The 19,510-nt window shown below is 42.9% G+C and overlaps 1 protein-coding gene across 5 annotated transcripts in view; it reads left to right on the top strand.

Moving 5' to 3' along the window:
• TRPM3 (transient receptor potential cation channel subfamily M member 3) overlaps positions 1-19,510 on the top strand; it is a 595,793-nt gene that overhangs the window by 540,102 nt on the left and 36,181 nt on the right. For 3 of the 5 annotated variants that reach the window (XM_024211010.2, XM_024211012.2, XM_026652437.1), the window contains 4 exons: positions 2,305-2,334; positions 4,624-4,913; positions 5,730-5,958; positions 9,452-9,619. In XM_024211010.2, the coding sequence (XP_024066778.2) occupies positions 2,305-2,334; positions 4,624-4,913; positions 5,730-5,958; positions 9,452-9,619 (717 nt within the window). The remainder of the gene's footprint in view (positions 1-2,304; positions 2,335-4,623; positions 4,914-5,729; positions 5,959-9,451; positions 9,620-19,510) is intronic. The other 2 variants (XM_024211011.2, XM_024211013.2) reach the window with 1 other exon arrangement.

Raw genomic sequence — 19,510 nt, forward strand, 5'->3', positions numbered from 1 at the left:
GGTGAGGGGTGCAGGCTCTGGGAGGGAGTTTGGGTGCGGGAGGGGTGCGTGGTGCGGGTTCTGGGAGGGAGAATGGGTGTGGGAGGGGGCTCTGGGAGGGAGTTTGGGTGCGGGAGGAGTGCCGGAGGCATGCGGGCTCTGGGAGGGAGTTTGGGCGCGGGAGGGGGTGTGGGGTTCAGGCTTTGGAAGGAAGTTTGGTTGTTGGAGGGGATGCGGGGTGCAGGCTCTGGAAGGAAGTTTGGGTGCGGGAGGAGGTGAGGGGTTGGGCTCTGGGAGGGAGATTGGGTGCAGGAGGGATGTGGGGTGCAGGCTCTGGGAGGGAGTTTGGGTGTGGGAGGGGGTGCGGACTCTGTGCTGGGGCAGAGAGTTGGGGTGCAGGAGGAGGTCAGGGGGTCGGTGCTTACCTCTGGCAGCTCCCCAAACCAACCGGCACATCCCTCTGGCTGCGACTTCTAGGCTGGGGGCCCAGAGGGTCTCCGCACCCCACTGCCCACAGGCACTGCCCCCATAGCTCCCATTGGCCGCAGTTCCCAGCCAATGGGAGCTGTGGAGTCAGCGCTTGGGATGGGGGCAGCGCGCGGAGACCCTCAACCCAGGGGCCGCAGGGACGTGTCGGCCACTTCTGGGAGCGGCGCAGAGCAAGGGCAAGCAGGAAGCCTGCCTTAACCCCACTGCGCCTGCTAGCCCGGGCCCCTGGGCAATTGCCCCCTTTGCTTCCCCCTGTCAACGGGCCTGTCTGATGTGGTAATAACAAAAAGGTGCTGGGAGTCAATTCAGTAAGGCTGAATTTTGGTAGTTTTCTTCCCATGATAGAAGTTATAAGAGGAAGAATCAATACATGCATGTCATTTGCTGCTAGGATCCAGCTGCTGTTGCCCTGAGTCTAGGATAAAGATTGTTACTGGGTTCTAGATTTTTTAAAAGCAACAATTCTCTCTACTGATTAGCAGTTCATTATGATCTGGGTTTTGTGCGTAGCAGAACAGCTGCCTCACTGCGACCTAGTGAAAGTCAGCTCTTGACACAAGCTATTTTATGGGCTGGCTACAGAAATTCTTAGGTGAGGTTCTTTGGCCTGTGTTATTCAGGAGGTCAGACTAAATGATCATCATGGTCCGTTCTGACCCTAAAATCTATGAATATGAATCTGTGAATGGTTCTGATACAAAGCCTTATGAAGGCAATGAGTGTCTTTCCATTGACTTTCATGGGCTTTGGATCAGCCCCTGTAATAGGTAGTATACTGCAGTTAGACTGGAAAAAAAATTGAATTAAGAGAGAAAGAAATTTCCCTGGTATGTGCTGAAACCTTTGTAAGTGGCATGGAGATTTCAGAGCAGGAAAAATCATAACTCTAAATGGGCTTGATCCTGCATTCCTTGAGTGCAAAGGGTGCAGGTTCAAGGCACAGTTTTGTATTTTTTGATGTTATACTGCTGTGAATCTGGAGTAATTTGTCAGTCTTTATAAAACAAAGTGATGTTCATTCTTGTCTTTAATGAAGTCTCTCCAGATTCACAGCAGTGGAACTGAAAGCAGAATTTGGTTGTCTTCCATGAAACTTCTAGTTATAACAACTTCTCTTAGCTTACTCTCTAGCCAACACAGATATTTCACATATGGGTTCACTTTCTAGAGACATATATGAATATGACTCTGATGATCTCATCCTAGCAGACATTGGTCCTGATAGTACAACAGCTGCTATGAAATGTTTACATCCAAAGGAAAACTGGAGACCTGCTGGGTTTGTTTGGGGTTTTTTGCCAATTCCACCCTGGGGATGGCTTTTCTGTCATTTCATTTTTATTTTATTTTTTGAAGTAGCAAAATGCACTCTTTTCTCTGCAGAGAAATGCTCCCTTCCCTCAGCCACTCAGTGGAAAAACTGTATAAATTAAGGCCTTGTAAACCTTGGGCCAGATCCTTGATCCCTTTGAATTGCTGAAGCAGTGGAAAAAAAGGGCCCTATATCTGCTCTATGAGGAGATGGGAGAATCCCTGAGAGAGATGCAGAGCCAGCAGAGTGCCCCCTCTTTTGCAGCTTCTTGTTAGGGGGGTTGTCAGGTGAAGGGTACATGTCCAGAATGCTAATGAACTCCCGGGATCCTCAACGGATGGAATGGCGCCTTAGTGTCTGTTGCCATCCAGCACAAATTAGAGCTGCTGTAACTTATGGTAGGGGCCAAACTTATGCCAGGAATCTTGGGGAAGAGGGGACAACTAGGATTATATAATTTTGTTTAAAATGTTGTTGGTATGGATAGGCTATATAATGGTTTATTACACTCTTTTTTTGTACAGCCAAAAGCCCTGAAACTTCTGGGAATGGAGGTAGGTGACATGTAATAAATCTTAATGTTAAATTCACTTCCCTTTCTCACCAAACAAATTAATCGGCAATATACTATCTGAGACTTCTCGTAATTAATATATTTTAAAAGTTCCACAGATTTAGAATGAGAAGTTAATCACACACAAGGCTGTACTTTCCACCAAAGTAAATTGTTTATATGAATGCAAATAGAAAATCAGTTTCTCAGTATGCTTCCCCATAGACAAACTAAAAAAAAAGGTGGGGGAAGTAAATCCTGTTATCTCTAGGTCTCTGTTGGTGAAATCGGTACATATTGTTTTAAATAGTACAGTCTATTTGAAACCAGTATCCCAATCCAACAACTATAAAAATAGAAAGCTGTCAGAGAGGTCAAACAAATATAGGATGTGATGCCCAATTCCCATTGACGTGGCTGAGGCTTTTGACTTTTTCTTTTCCCTTTGTAGAAAAGGTTAGAGGCAATTGTTCGGGGTGCAGGGAAGAACAAAATCCTACTTTGCCACTCCAGAATCTATAAATAGCAACTAGATGCCTCGCTGTCCTCAGCCAAATACCTGCTACCATATCCGACAGCAATGGATAGATAACCACATTACATGAATGTTTCTTCTAAAATAGGGTCAGATGCACATACTGTTATTCATATTGAGTAGTGCCTTGCTCCACAAATAGTCTTGTTTACTTCAGTGGAACTACATGAGGGAGAAGGTACTACTTAATGTGAGTGAGGGCACCAGAATCCAGCCCATGCCCATCAGGGCATTTGTTAGCAATTAGATTCTTGTTTTTAAGTTTCAGCGTGAGCACCATACTTAGTTGAATGTGAGTGGTTTGCACTTCTCAGAGTAGTTGTTTCAGGCTGTCTGTTTGCAGACTCGGCAAACCATTACTGCACTGTTTAATGTTTTTCTCAGATATTGAAGGTTTTCTTTACAACTATATGGGACAGACGCCTCTCTCTTTTAATGAAAACTTCAATTCTGGGGCATAATTCTGTGTCAAGTGGTTGGATTCTGTAGCAGTTTTCATGGCAACCTAATTATGGAAAATGTGAAGCACTGAGTATAGTTTTTTTAAATTATTTTACATGCTATTTAGGCTGGGATTCTCAAAAACCCTCCACTTTGTCCTGTCTGTACTCCCAATGCCATCAATGGGACCACTTTCACAAATCCCAGCCTTAATTATTTTGTAAATATCATTGGTTTATAATTGTCACTTTTATGACCACTTTTTAACTATATTTAATTGTAAACAATATTAAAATAAAGATTTTCAGAAGTAAAATATCTTTACTTGGGAACTTGAGCTGAGATAGAATGGAGGGCATTAGTGTAGTGCAGTGTCAATCTTCAATAACCCGACATCCTTCAGCCTCTGTAATGCTGTACATTGGCACTTCAGAGAGCTGAGATTTTGTATGATAAGTTTTACTTTGCTGCTCACACAAGGAGCAAAGTTCAGCGCACGCAGTCTGGGAACAGAAGGACAAAGAAAAGTTATAGGACAAGTTGAGAGGATGGAAATAAACAGGAGAGGCAAGCAAGAAGAAATAACATGGAATTGGAGGGGAAAAGGGGAGAAGAAAGGACACAGAATTGAGGGAGTGGGATAGTATGTGAGGAGAGATAGGTTACCCCACTGATAAGATCAGGATGGGAGATCACTAAGAATGAGACAGAAGTGGGGAAAGGACAAAACAATCCATGCTACCATCTTTTGATGAAGCATCCTCCAGCGTCTCCCTCATTGTTCTCTCTAATGCAGTTAGAGTGAAAAGAGGTGAATGTATCCACCCCAATGAGATTAAAAACTCAGATGTAAATGGACAAACCAAAAGCTTTAAAGTAAGGGTTGCTTTCCCAGGAGTAACCTGGGCATGTTCTGATAGTGCTCTGCACTACCACAGGGAAGGGCCAGGTTAGATTGACATTCCCAGTCTCCCATTTCCCACCAGGCAGGAGCTGGGAGTGTTGAATCATTATTTCATATGCATCACATTTATTCTGTGAATTATTTTTTTCAGTGAATGTGAAATTAGTTATGTAAGTTTGTGTAGGGAGGAGTAGTGGGAAGCAGCAGAAATCCTCCTCCTAGAAACTCAGAATGTGGGCTGGTCATAGTGAATAATTAGTCAGTCTAATCAACAATTACAAGAAAGTAAGTTACATGAACATGAGTGTGCCTGTGGTGAGGGAGTCAGCTTCCTCATGTCGTGTCTCCTGTATCCAATGTAAACTGATTCACATGATTCCCTAGAATCACACTTTCTCCTTGTTTGACAGGATGATGTCCCTTTGCGAAGAGGAAGGAAGACCACAAAGAAACGAGAAGAAGAAGTGGATATTGATTTGGATGATCCTGAGATTAACCATTTCCCTTTCCCCTTCCATGAGCTGATGGTGTGGGCTGTGCTGATGAAGCGTCAGAAGATGGCCCTCTTTTTCTGGCAGCATGGGGAGGAGGCTATGGCTAAGGCTCTGGTGGCCTGTAAACTCTGCAAAGCCATGGCCCACGAGGCATCAGAAAATGACATGGTGGATGACATATCCCAGGAGCTGAACCACAACTCCAGGTTGATTTCCTTTCATGCATACTTTCTAGGGAGTAGCAAAGAGAGGCTGCTGAAACTGCCAGTAATCAGCTTAGGAGTGGCTTGCTTTAACTGTTAAAGATGTAGTGAAAATGCAGTCCCCTCGAAGCCAAAGAGTGGCTTTTAGGGCACACCTGTGCTAACAGAGCCCTTCTAAAAACTGTGCTAACAGTGCAACTTCTGAAACGGATAGAACAGGAGCCAAAAAGGTGAATGACGCCTCTATACTGACTATATGCTTTCCTCCATCTTGAGGCCACCAGAGCCTGAATGTGATTCTGTTGAGTCACTTTTCCCATCCCAATGAAATACAGTTCAAAATCTGCTGAAGTAGTATCCAGGTGCAGGAAGTAACTAATCAGGAGATCAGACTAGATGTCAGGAGGTCAGACTAGATCATCATCATAATCCCTTCTGGCCTTAAAATCCATGAATCAAAGACCAACAGGAATTTGAACAATTTTTGGACACAGGTTAATAAAGCCTCCCCTTCAAGGGTACCTGACCATGAGATCATGAACAAGCAATGGGGACCTGGATTGCCTAACTGCAGATAGACAGTGGGCTTCAAGGAGAGAACAGCAGGCAGACAGGTGGGAGCAGATGTCTGGGAGCGGTGGGTACTCAGTATTCTAAATCAGGACATTTATTAAAGTGCCTAACTTTAGGCACTCAGGTTTGAAAACGTGGACCTCCATGTACAGCCAGCACCGCGACTGCATTTCATGGAGCTGTCATTAACCGTGTACTTTCCGCAAAGCAGACTGTGCTGGCTAATGAAAATGTCCTCTGTTGCAGGGATTTCGGCCAGCTGGCGGTGGAGCTGCTGGACCAATCGTACAAGCAGGATGAGCAGCTGGCAATGAAACTGCTGACCTACGAGCTGAAGAACTGGAGTAATGCCACGTGCCTGCAGCTTGCGGTGGCAGCCAAGCACCGAGATTTCATTGCTCACACTTGCAGCCAAATGCTGCTCACAGACATGTGGATGGGCCGGCTCCGGATGCGCAAAAATTCAGGTCTAAAGGTCAGCACTGCCTTAGTATCAATTAAGAGCAAGAGCTCTAAGGGATGGCGAGGGGGCTGACACCAAATCAGCAACAACTAGATGTACTAATAAACTAATTGCATGGTCCTGTGTTATTTATAGTGACATGACACAGTGCTCATCCCTGCTGGCCCAAATCCTGAGTGCCTTACTCAGTCCTTGGTCAAAACTCTCCAAGATCAGTAGGACAGTTACTGGCATAAAGACTGAGCAAGGACTGCAGGATGTCTCCCTAACTGAAGACTTCAGGGTTTGGCCGTATTTTTTAAAAAAATCAATGAATAAATTAAAAGGGTGTGTGAGTGAATTTACTACTAGTGAAAGGTGCTGAATTGACAACCCTGGAGAATGATCCGCAGAACAAGCAAATGCAGCAGCAGTGCAAATACCCCTGCAGTCCCATGTCAAGCTGCCTCCTACCTAACCTGGACCGACCACCCCTAAGGGATGTGGAAGATAATTCAATCACGCCCATTTAATACTTAATTTCTCTGGTAAAACAGCCAGCGAGAGGGGTTTTCTGACAGGCATTTCTGTCCAAGAGGAACTGAGCTGTGGTACATTCACCTTCACCACAGTATTCACTAGTCAGACCAAGAATTGCCATTTTTAATTATGTTTTGTGGTGATATTCCCTGACCGGGGCATTCCCTCGCCTGTATCAGGTTTACATGTGAAAATCGATACTTGCTCTGGTTGTTCTACTATGCTGCAAAAGCATGTATCTGAGAAAATAATTATGAACAGCACAGATATAAAGATATCATTATCACACTGGAACTAATGCACTATCAGTAACAAATGAGTGTCAGTGGCTAATAAGATTCTTATCTCACTTGTGTCAGAGCTCTGCATGAGTACCTTTCTTTCTAAAACTAGGACATGTTCTTACATTTTGGAAAGTCCTCCCTCTTAGCCATATGTTTTCTGAATCTATCTGTGCCCTGATCCCCTTGCTCTCCCTGGGGGGCCTGACCATCTTGCAAACCTGACTTTTGAGCAGCAGTGAGCTGGAGCCGGTTCGCACCGGTTTGCAAAGAACCGGTTGTTAAATTTAGAAGCTGGTGTAGAACCGGTTGTAAAGGGGCTGGCAGGTGGGCAAACTCCAGTCCGTGGACCACATCCAGCCTGCGGGACCATCCTGTCTGGCCCGCCTGAGCTCCCAGCTGGGGAGGCTCCCCCAGCCCCTCCCCCACTCCTCCCCCCCTCGCAGAGCCCCAGCGCGCCACACCACCAGCGCCAGCGCTCTGGGCAGCTCGGCAGCTCCTGCCACTTTGAGCAGCATGATAAGGGGGCTGGGGCTGGGAAGAGGGGTTGGATAAGGGGCAGGGAGCGGTTGGAGGGAGCGGAGGTTCTGGGGAGGCGGTCAGGGGACGGGGAAAGGGGGGTTGGGTAGGCGTGGGAGTTCCGGGGGTCTGTCAGGGTGGTGGTGGATGGGGTTGGGGCAGTCAGGGGACAGGGAGTGGGGCGAGTTGGGTAGGGGGTGGGGTTCTGGGGGGATAGTTAGGGTGGGGGGGTCTCGGGAGGGGGTTGTCTGGGGACAAGGAGTGGGGAGGTTGATGGGTTGCGGGTTCTGAGGGGGGCAGTCGGGGGCAGGAAGTGGGTTGGAGTCGGATGAGGGGGGTGGAGAGACAGGCACATGGGGCTTGTACTCACCGCGCGATTCCCTACTGGGTCTTCGGCGGCACTTCGGCAGCGGGGCGGGGGAGGTCTTCACTCGCTCCGGGTGAAGGACCCGCCGTCGAAAACCCGGAGCGAGTGAAGTGTCTCCCCCACCACCGAGGACCCAGTATGGAACCGGTTATTAGGATTTTGGGAGCTCATCACTGCTTTTGAGATGTTCCAGTTGTTCATTACGCAGTAGATCTTGCTTACTGTAGTGTAGTGTATCTATCCATTTCCCTTTCTATGCCTTGTCCTTTACAGTATGTATCTCTTCAGCCACACAGCAGACCCCTGGCCCTATCCTTTGCATGATAAGTAGCTCAGGGTGATAAATTCCATTTTCCTTTTGGTTTGTTCCAACAGCAGCTCCTCCCAAATGTCCACACTCAGTTTATTGTTCACTCTATTTATTCTGCTTTATTCCATAAACCTTTATCCTTTAACTCTCCCTCCCTGAAGCAACTCTCTTTAGGCAAAAGAGAGAACAGCATAGACTTTTTCATGCACCTTAATGGGTTATATGGCAGCGTTGGGGGGCGGGGGTGTACTTTAAAAGCAGGGCAGCTCCAGTCCAGAGACCTGGAATGATCTCTGCAATGCACTAGTAGTCACCAGTAGACAAAGCAGGAATGTTCTCCCTCATGGGATGGAAATATACTCTCTCCACATATGCCAACAGGCCTACTAAATAATTTCATTGGCATTACTGGAGATAAATTCATTGGAGATATGTATAAAATGATTTTTCCATGAAATGCTGGCAAATGTCAAGCTTTGGTGTGTGTGTATGTGGTTACAAATGGGCCTAAACCATGATGGGCTTGATCCCGCACAACCCAGGTGTAGTGTGTTGCATGTATAAGAAGAAGGTAAAATGGATGTGCAGCACAAGACAGCGAATACAGGAGAATTTGAGCTCACATTGACGGGAGCAGTGCTGTATGGCTGCCAAGTTACAGGAGTGAATACCTAAGCACATAAGTTGCATACTTTTAAGTCTGTCTCCTCAGACTCACTCATGCCATTGTCCTGACCTATTCTACCCTATGTATTTGCAAGTAAGGGACCACAGGGAACTTACTAAACCCTGATCTACTCTACTAAGTTTCATTGACCTAGCTGTGTCAAAAATATCACACCCCTACCCAACATAGCTAAGTCAACAACCTCCCTAGTGTAGATGTAACTATGCCAACAGAAGAGTGCTTTCGTTGGCATAGCTAATGTCTTTTGGGGAGGCAGTATTACCATCCTGGCTAAACTCCTTCTGTTGGTTTATGCTGTGTCTCCACTAGTGGGCTCTACCAGCATAGCTATGCCAGCACAGGTTCTGTATTGTAGACACAGCTAACACTTACTGCAGAGGACTATGTCTATTGCCTAATATTTCTTGTGTCTCACATTAACACTGGAACACTCTACTGTGCAATGTGCAAGACTTTTCAGGTTCAAGGTTCAATGCTTTTGTGGTTCCGCCTACTACCTAGTATGGTAATATTTTGTAGTGTTCTAGCTTGTAACAATGTGTATGAGATGAGCAATTTAGGGATAAATAAATTATTCAGCACAATGAGTTAGCCATATAACTTCTATTAACATTGCAAGGCATGCTATGCTTAGTTTCCCCACAGTCCTCTGTAAACAAAATCTCAAATGACAGATTTCCAGGTGCCATTGAAACTTACACACTGGAATGTTTGATTCCCAGATTCCCCAAGGGGCTTGTTCCATTTGATACTAAGCTACCACCATAATCATAACCTGTTAATTGAGATGATTATTATTATTATCATTATTATTGCTTTAGGTAATTCTAGGAATTCTACTTCCTCCTTCAATTCTCAGCTTGGAGTTCAAGAACAAAGATGACATGCCTTACATGTCTCAGGCCCATGAGATCCATCTACAAGAGAAGGAGCCAGAGGAACCAGAAAAACCAGTAAAGGAAAAGGAAGAGGAGGACATGGAACTCACAGTAAGAGCAAATAATACAAAAGCCAGCCTAAGTTCTGTCAATTTACTATTCCGACCTCTACAGGGACTGCAGACTAGAATGTCCAAGTTTAGTGGATAAATGCCTCCAAAAATCTTCTTTCCTCGGCGGGACTCAATACTTATGTTGCAATGCTGAATCACCAAATTTGCCTCTTTGAGTCCTGATGTTGCCTCAGTGCATGACAATACTGCCTCATCACATTGTGATGTGATGTCATGTATTGACCAACAGCAACCTGGCATTGTCTGAACTAAATGTAACAGACTCACAGGATTCAGAACACACCCAAGAATGTTAGGATGAGTGGCCTGGATGAGACTGAGCACTAGTCTTTCGTGTGTTCAGAAGGCAGGGAGAATAGGAGTTCCCAAAGCTTGGATGGAGACTGGAGGTTTTTTCCTTTTATCTGTTCTCATTAAGCAGAAATTAGTGTATTGGTATGTCTACTGCTAAGATATGGAAATCTGTCTAATCAGAATTTCACCTCTTTGAGTCCCTCACTCAACCCTTTCTCACATTGGTGATTATTTACTAGTACACATGTGGAAATACTTAGAAAGGATTGCACAATCTAGCCCTGGATAATAACAGGAGTTTGGTGGGGGGGTTACATTTCATTGTGTTCTTTTTTTATATAATGAATATTTTATTTGCTTCATTTAAAATGTTAGAATTGCACAGTGTAACCCTGAATGAATAATTTATACCACAAAAGGACTCAAATCATTGAAATTCTGATGATTAGACAAATCTCCACAGTTCCTTGTTTGTATCAAACTTCATGGGCATTTTTTATTTGGCCATGGTAGGGGGGAAGTTGCAAATCCCATCATCAAAGAGCTTTGAAGGGCTTTAAATCCACCCTAGTCCTCCAGGGCCAAGATGCAACTGAAACACATCAGTAAAAAAGAAAAGGGTTCTTTCTGGTTAATTTTTTTAAAAAACAGCCTATTTCCCACAGGCAAACAGCAGGCGCTGCCCCCAGGACCCCGTCTGCAGGCAGGCAGAAGGACCTGCCTACAGGACCCAATATGCAGGCAAGCGGAAGAATCGGTCCACAAGACCTGCCTACAGGACCTATTTGCAGGCAAGAACCTGGCCATTGGAAAAGACCAGATGCCAGCATAGCATTGGATGGGCTGTTTTCCACTCATTAGCTATTAATTACAATTAATTATTGCTGGCTTCTGCTCAATTCATGAAGTGCTTATTCAAATCCAATAAGCGCTTCACACAGTGCCGTGTTTATGGCATTGGGTAAAAATATGGCGATGAGGTAAATACCATGATCTCTCTGTGAACATCCTGGCTCTCTGTTTCTTGTCTCCAATACTACATTTCCCTTTAAAAACCTTCTGATTCCCACTAAAAAAGCACTATACGCTGAATGATATATTCTCGTCTGCAGGCCTTAGGATTTAAGCTTTCCTTCCTCTCAGCCTTCTGACAGTCCTATGGCTCTCTCCTTTGACCCTGCCTCCCTACTCCCTGATATGCAGCACACACACTACTGATATCCCAATTCAGGGAGAATGACTACAACCTTCTCTACAAAAAGCAGGAGCAGGGGGACCCAGCTGATCACATGGAGTCCAGCAGCTCTTGTAATATGGTCTTGGGCCCTCTGCTGCTGGATTCAAATGTTTTTTATATGTCCTTGAGTTGTGAGCTATAGAACACACAACTAATTAATTTTGCATCAATCAACAGCAGGCAAGCTGCTGGGCCCCACCGTGGAGATGTAGGAGATTTGCAGAAACTGGGACCTTTCTGGATAGTTTCAGAAGAAAGACAGCATCCATGTCAGGAGGCTGCTATATTTAGGCCTTTCCCAGGCTTGACAACAAGTGACGTTTTTCTAATTATGAAAAATAGTTTGGTTTAAATTTTGGGTGAAAGTTATGCATTGAACTGCTTCACCCCTGGGACAGGAGGACCCCAGAAGGATTACTCAAAAAGCTCTTTCATGAAGACCTTTTTTTGGTCACACTTAATATTTAGGGTACATTTTAAACAGTCTATGAGAGTTAATATATTATTAATAGATGTTTTCATAAACGGTTAATCAATTGTTATAGAGTCCAACAAGTTGCTTATAACCATAACTCGTAACCATCTACAACACCATCTATGGTCTTATCACTGTCCACAACACACACTACTCAGGTCTATAGAGTGCTTATAATGTCTATTAGTTCTTCATAAGTGTATCTTGAATATAAAGTTGCCCTCCTTTTTTTAAATGGCTAGTAGTACAACTCTGTGAATTGATTATTATAGAATAGGGTGCGTTCTATGTTTTCTGTGCTGCCCCAGAGGACAGGGGGGATTTTACCACCACCCTGTGGTGCACGAAAAGGATTGTGTTACCGCCTTGGTTTACACTTATGCAAAGTGGGTATAAATCGTTCCCATTCTGATCTGATAGCATTTTCCACCCAATCTGCACTCGTTCTGCACAGGAGTAAAGGACCACACAAGGTGCAAAAGCAGGGAAGTAAAGCCAGTGTGTATGACTCGGCATGTTTGTATGTGTTTACACTGCTTTTTAACAGTCTTTTGTTTGGTAGTACCCAGAGGGACAGTTATATCAGGAAAGGGGAATTGAGGGCTTGGCTACATGGTGTTGCAGTGCACAATACAGGAGTGTGATTTCTAAAGTGCACTAAAGGTTCCCTAGTGTGCTTTAATGTAGTGTCATTTGAATCAGTATTTCATTAGGGAACCTTTAGTATGCACCAGTAGGGTCCACACAGATCAGTTAATGTGCAACATGTTACTGTGCCTAAAAAATCACACCCTCAGTGTCCATTACCCTATCCAATAGACAAGCCCTAAGTTATCATCCATAGTACATGTCACTAGAATGCTGACTTTATACATTGTAAATTACTTGTTATTTATTTTTGCTTTTTAAATTTCTAACAGGTGCATGGGAGTGCCAGGCACAAATCCCATTAACACTTTGGTGATAGGCAACAGGATTTCCTGATACAACATACCCACAAGAACACATTTGCTAGAGCTCCTCTGTCATCATTGCAACCCCAGCACAAAAAGGGTTAACAAGTCATAGGATTTGTGCATGGAACTTTCACTCACTAATCCTTAATACTTAAATTTGAAGAATTACTGGATGGGGGGAGGAGTGGCAGGAGACTAAAATCTACAGGAGTCTTACTCTTCCACTGACAATCTTATTTCCGGGAACAACATACCACATCACAGTCATTCATTCAGTATTTTCTTTGTTTAGTTCTAATTTTCCACATCAAATAAAGTGTCTCCCCTTCTACAAGTAGTAAGAGTGCAAATAAAAGAAACATGTTTGGGCTTAGGACATTCCCCTTTTCAAAAAAATCTCAAGTAGGTTAGTTTTTTGGATATTAAATGATTCAGGCTCTTTCTGGAATTAAAAAAATAAATAAAATAAAACCAATACAGACTGAAACCCTAAAGCTACAAAGCTTTGAAAGTTAGCTTCTCCGTGGGGTCAGCGCTGCAGTGGTACAGATGAGAGCTGTGAGATAGCAGGGCGGTTTTGCCTGTTTTTTCTTAAAGACCAAGTGAACTGGGGGAAATGAGCACAGTCGTCTAGGAAAGGTTGGCAAAAAAAATGGTTGCCTCTTTGTGCCAGGAAACACTGAATGGCTGTCTGTGAGGGAAATTGTTTTCCCACAACCCCTGGACATATTTCTGTGTCTGTCCTCCCTGCTGTCAGCAACTCTTAATCTGACTTGAGTAAACTGCTGTTATTGGCAAGCAATAGGAGCAGCTGCAAATGCTAATGGGGGGCCACTGAGCTGAACTTAACACCTTTGCCCTGGCCAGGCCTTAACTCACCCCCACTCATACACTTCTGCTCACTCCCCATGACTCAGTTCAGGGTGAATATATAAGCTTGCTCACATTGCTAAGCACTATGGGTGAAATTCGTCCCGGTGCAGAGAACCAGCACAAGGGATGCACCACTTATGTCTCATGTAAAAGCCATAATTTGGGGACTTAAGTAGTGCATTAGCCCATGCTGGTCCCTTGCACAGAGATGAATTTCACCCTAACTGCAGAACATTTCTGCACACTGTGTGGACACCTCTCTGTACAGCTGCTGAGCAAACACTAAGGGTAAGTCTTACGCAGCATTTTGGAGCAAACCTCGTAGGCCAAGTCAAAAGATGGGCTGGCGGGGATCACACTAGTGTGCTAAAAATAGCTGTATAGGCAGAGCTTTGGAGTTTCAGCTTGGGCTGGAGCTCGGGCTTTGAAGCTCACCCCTCCCACTAAACTCCTACCCAAGCCACAGCTTCAAAGTGCTGTCTGCACAGTTATTTTTAGAGTGCTAGTGCAAGCCCTGCTGGCCCATCACTGACCATTTTTTAAATCAAGATTGCATGTTTTTCTATACAATCTGCTCTAGGAAGAACTTCCCCAAAATGATATGTATGGTCTGTGTTATACAGGAGGTCAGACTAGATGATCATAACGATCCCTTCTGGCCTTAAAATCTATAAGTCTGTTGACCAAGGCCGGGGGGCTTGCTCCAAAATGCTGTGTAGACATATGCCCAGCACTAGTGCTTTGTCTCTGCTTATTTCTTTCAACAATGTTCAGCAGATGCTGCAGAATTGAGCACGTAGAGCTGCAGTTAGTATAGATCAGTGTCTAGAAAACTGTGTTCTCAGTGTTCAGAAAAAGGAACTATTGAGCACATGCAAAATCTGGTTTTTACATGCTTACATCTCTGGGGTTTTTAGCTATTTTTGTCCTAGAAACAATGAAAGCATCCATTCGTTAGCAAGGAATTGCCACCCAGAACTGTTATCACATGGCCGTTATTTCCCACTGTATTGTGGAGATGGTTGTGTGTGTGTGCGCACGTGTGCACGTAGATGGATATTCAGTGAGTTATGTTCCATTTTTCCTCACTAGTTTGTAGATACTAAAGTTTGTAAATAGCTTGTGCATTTCACTAAGGGCTGGTCTACACTGGGGGGGGGGGGGAATCGATCTAAGATACGCAACTTCAGCTATGTGAATAGCGTAGATGAAGTCGAAGTATCTTAGATCGATTTACCTCGGGTCCTCACAGCGCGGGATCGACGGCTGCGGCTCCCCTGTCGACTCCGCTACCGTCTCTCGCTCTGGTGGAGTTCCGGAGTCAATGGGGAGCACGTTCGGGGATCAATTTATCGCATCTAGACGAAATGCGATAAATCGATCCCCGATAGATCGATTACTACCCGCCAATCCAGCGGGTAGTGAAGACATACCCTAAAGATGAATTCTGAAAAGCCTAAGCTCATATTCAGTGGGACCAAAATTCCTGTTATAAAACAAATACACAGTATATATTGCTACTACTAAAAAACATATTTTAATTTGTAAGTGCATAACCCAAATGTTTCTTGTTGCTGGAACAACTCTAAACATAATTACAATGAAATAAAACCACATGCCTAAAAAAATCCCAGAACCCTGCTCACAAAATCCCCATGTCCAACTCAATAATGTACATGTAGCACACAACATAAAACTGCAGGCCAAAGGGAAAGCAAGTAATGAGGATGCTGCAGATATACTGCACTGTGCGTGTTGCCCTGAAGTCAGGATTACTCTGATTGACTCATGGCAAACCACAGGCAAAGTTTTAGAAAATGAGATGCCATTTACACCAAACAGTTTCAGTGTAGTCTCACTGTTTCTCCTATCTTCTACTTCTCCTCAGAAATAGACACGTTTGTTCACATTCATTGCTTGCAACAGCACAGTGCAAACTGTCCCTTGACTCAGGCTCTTTCTATAATATTTTTAATGGGAAGGCTTTTCAGATTTGTTAATACCATCATGAAATTAACATCCTGGGACATTAGGTTAAGCCTAATCCCTAGCAGTTTTAAAGCTATTCCCCATCTGCAATGTGGGGGAGGGTGGCTCTGTGGTAGATGGTTATTTTGAAATGACTAACATGTTTAACCTCAGCATCATTATCTACAAGAAAACAAGAATAACTAGGCAATAAAGCAGCAATAGTGAAATAAGAAATGAACCTAAAGCAAGATACTGAACGGGACCTTATCACGTTGACTGCTGTGGGAGTACAGGACCATTCAGAGTCACACATTTATGAAACTGTGAAGGGTTTGGAATCTGTTGAATAGTCACCCGCCCTGAAACACTGCCCAGTGCCTTAGATAAATCTGCCAAAGCCCTTTTTCACCTCTCCCTCAGAACTCTTGAGCACAAGCAGGCAACAGAGCTAGAAGCCCCCAGGATAGGCACTGCAGATTTGTGTAGCACCAGATATCAGTTTTCCCCATAAACACTCAGGAGGCAGAGGGAAGTAAGCAGACAAATGATTTTCTCAGGCAGGAAGAGCAGAAATTGTTCAGAGCATCTCAAATCACATGCAGAAAGCCATCCTCTCTTGTGACCTGGGAAATAACTCTGTCCCTGTGTCCCTCGAGCAAATTGTCTTTTGTAATGGGAAGGGTTAACAGTCTCTATTAGTATTATTACATTCACTGAGTGCTGCAGATAGAGACTGCAAGGAGTGAGTCAGTATGCTTAGCTAAAGTGAATCCTGCTACCACTTCCCTTTGGTTATTAACCACTTCCTCCTTTTATTCTGCTACTATATCTCACCCAAACTTGTGACTTATTTTTTGGGTCTAAGTTGGGTGCCCTGTGTTAATATTTAATACCAGTTGTTTTAAACACATTTGGTAGTGCCCCTAGCGTCTGGGATAGACACAATGAGCTAATGGATAAATAACTCTTCTAAGATGGACTGCAGTTTTAAGAGGGGGAGAAAAGACTCAGCTTCTACTCTGTCCTTGAGTCTTAGATCTTTGTTCTTTTTCTATAGAGACTTACAGTTAGCAGGTACTCAGTCAAATACAAGAAACTGAGCAACCACATGGCAAATAGCAATAACACTGAGAAAACTAACATGAATCAAATAAAGTGTAAACCCTAGAAATGGCAGCAAAAACTTAGATACCTTAACAATAAGTACCCTATAAATATCTAGACAGACAGAAATAAATACATAGGTTCATGCTTTGATTGAATTGTTACAATTTATTCTTTATAAGGCCAAAAAATGTAGGAAAGGCTTCCCAGAAGATATAGCAAGGTACAGTGCCTGCCCTTAAGAACTTGCATTCTAAATCATAGATATGACACAATAATGTGGGGTGTCAAACAGTCTGAAGAGTATGGGAAGAGAAAGGTCTAGGGTTGTCGATTAATCGCAGTTAACTCATGCAATTACTCAAAATAATTAATGGCAATTTAAAAATTTATTATGATTAATCACAGTTTTAATCGCACTGTTAAACAATAGAATACCAATTGAAATTTATTAAATATTTTGGATGTTTTTCCATCTGTTCAGATATTTTGATTTCAATTACAACACAGAATACAAAGTGTACAGTACTCTATATTATTTTATTACAAATATTTGCACTGTAAAAATGATAAACGAAATAGTTTTGAATTCACCTCATACAAGTACTGTAGTGCAATCTCTTTATCATGAAAGCACAACTTACAAATGTAGATTTTTTTTTGTTACATAACTGCACTCAAAATCAAAACAATGTAAAACTTTAGAGCCTACAAGTCCACTGAGTCCTACTTCTTGTTCAGCCAATCACTAAAATATCAACAAACTTGTTTGTCTATATTTACGGGAGATACTGCTGCCCACTTCTTGTTTACAATGTTACCTGAAAGTGAGAACAGACATTCACATTGCACTTTTGTAGCTATCATTGCAAGGTATTTATGTGCCAAATATGCTAAACATTCGTATGCCCGTTCATGCTTTGGCCACCATTCCAGAGGACATGTTTCCATGCTGATGACGCTGGTTTAAAAAAAATAATGCATTAATTAAATTTGTGACTGAACTCCTTGGGGGAGAATTGTATGTCTCCTGCTCTGTGTTTAACCCACATTCTGCCATATATTTCATGTTATAGCAGTCTCGGATGATGACCCAGCATGTTGTTCGTTTTAAGAACACTTTTTCACTGCAGATTTGACAAAACACAAAGAAGGTACCAATGTGAGATTTCTAAAAAAAGTGACAGCACTCAAGCCAAGATTTAAGAAGTGCCTTCCAAAGTCTGATCGGGAGGGGTAAGGAGCATGCTTTCAGAAGTCTTAAAAGAGCAACACTCTGATGCAGCAACTACAGAACCCAAACCACCAAAAAAGAAAATCAACCGTCTGCTGTTGGCATCTGACTCACATGATGAAAATGGATATGCGTTAGTCTGCACTGCTTTGGATCGTTATCGAGCAGAACCCATCATTAGCATGTATGCATGTCCTCTGGAATAGTAGTTGAAGCATGAAGGGACATATGAATATTTAGCGCATCTGGCGTGTAAATATCTTGCAACGCCGGCTACAACAGTGCCATGTGAATGCCTGTTCTCTCTTTCAGGTGACATTGTAAACAATAAGCGGGCAGCATTATCTCCTGCAAATGTAAACAAACTTGTTTGTCTGAGCGATTGGTTGAGCAAGAAATAGGACTGAGTGGACTTGTAGGCTCTAAAGTTTTACATTTTTATTTTTGAATCTAGTTATTTTTTATACATAATTCTACATTTGTAAGTTCAACTTTCATGATAAGAGATTGCACTACAGTACTAGTATTAAGTGAATTGAAAAATACTATTTCTTTTATTTTTACAGTGCAAATATTTATAATAAAAATAAATATAAAGTGAGCACTATATATTTCATATTCTATGTTATAATTGAAATCAATATATTTGAAAATGTGGAAAACATCCAAAAATATTTATATAAATAGTATTCTATTATTGTTTAACAGTGCGATTCATTGCGATGAATTTTTTTACTTGCTTGACAGCCCTAGAAAGGACAAAGGTGTTACAGCAATATAATAATCTGGTTATTCAGGGAGATAGAATGTAAGAACATGAATGTTATGAATTAATATTATAGATTAAGGAAAGCCATCAAGAGGTTATTTAATATAGGAGTGCCCCAGCAAACATCAGATGTAATATCAAGAGTTTAGGGGATTCATCCTTAGTTGACCTGCATCTTCCCAAAAGTACCTTCAAAATTTGCAGCACCAGGAAGAATGGCACAGAACTGTAATGTCATTATCCTCAGAAATACCACCTCCCATTGTAGAAGGTAAAATTCATTTTTTGACTTGGCTTTCTCCTCAATATAGTCTACGTACACACACAAATAAACAAACAAGAGATTGTAATGTTTATTTTTAAATATTTAGGAATTGCTTAGCTATTATGGTGGTGGGCCATATCGCATTTCCAGCAAGGCACTTTAAGCACATAAATAATCCCACTGAAGTCAACTAATTACGTACACGATTAAATGCCTTGCTGAATCAGGACACATGAAGGCAGGAAGGACAGTGTTATTAAAGTACAAATGCTGGATTGGGAGAAAACACCTCTGCCATGACATCCTGTGTGACTTTAGACAAGTCACTTGACCTCTCTGTGTCTTAGTTTCCTCCTTTGTAAAATGGGGATAATAGCAATACTTGCAAGGGTGTTTCGAAGCTGCATTAATTCATGTTTAAAATGCTTTGAAATCTTCAGAAGGAAAGTGTTCTAGAAACATTAACTGAAAGCATCAGGGCAGCACCAGCACACTTAAGTAAGACAATAGGTATCAAAATACTTGACTTTCAGGTGTCACTATATGGAGAAGTATCAAAATCTGTGCCTGTCACAACAAATAAGAGTGGGAACTTCCTCACAGCATGGAAACTCTCATAAAATTCCAGCTACCCTGAGTCTCCTATTCAGAGAGGAGTGAAAACAAAAGAGCAGTTCTACAGTCAGTATT

This window comes from Terrapene carolina, unplaced genomic scaffold (genome assembly GCF_002925995.2).
Source record: "Terrapene carolina triunguis isolate 2854851 unplaced genomic scaffold, T_m_triunguis-2.0 Scaffold113, whole genome shotgun sequence".
Taxonomy (NCBI): domain Eukaryota; kingdom Metazoa; phylum Chordata; order Testudines; family Emydidae; genus Terrapene; species Terrapene triunguis.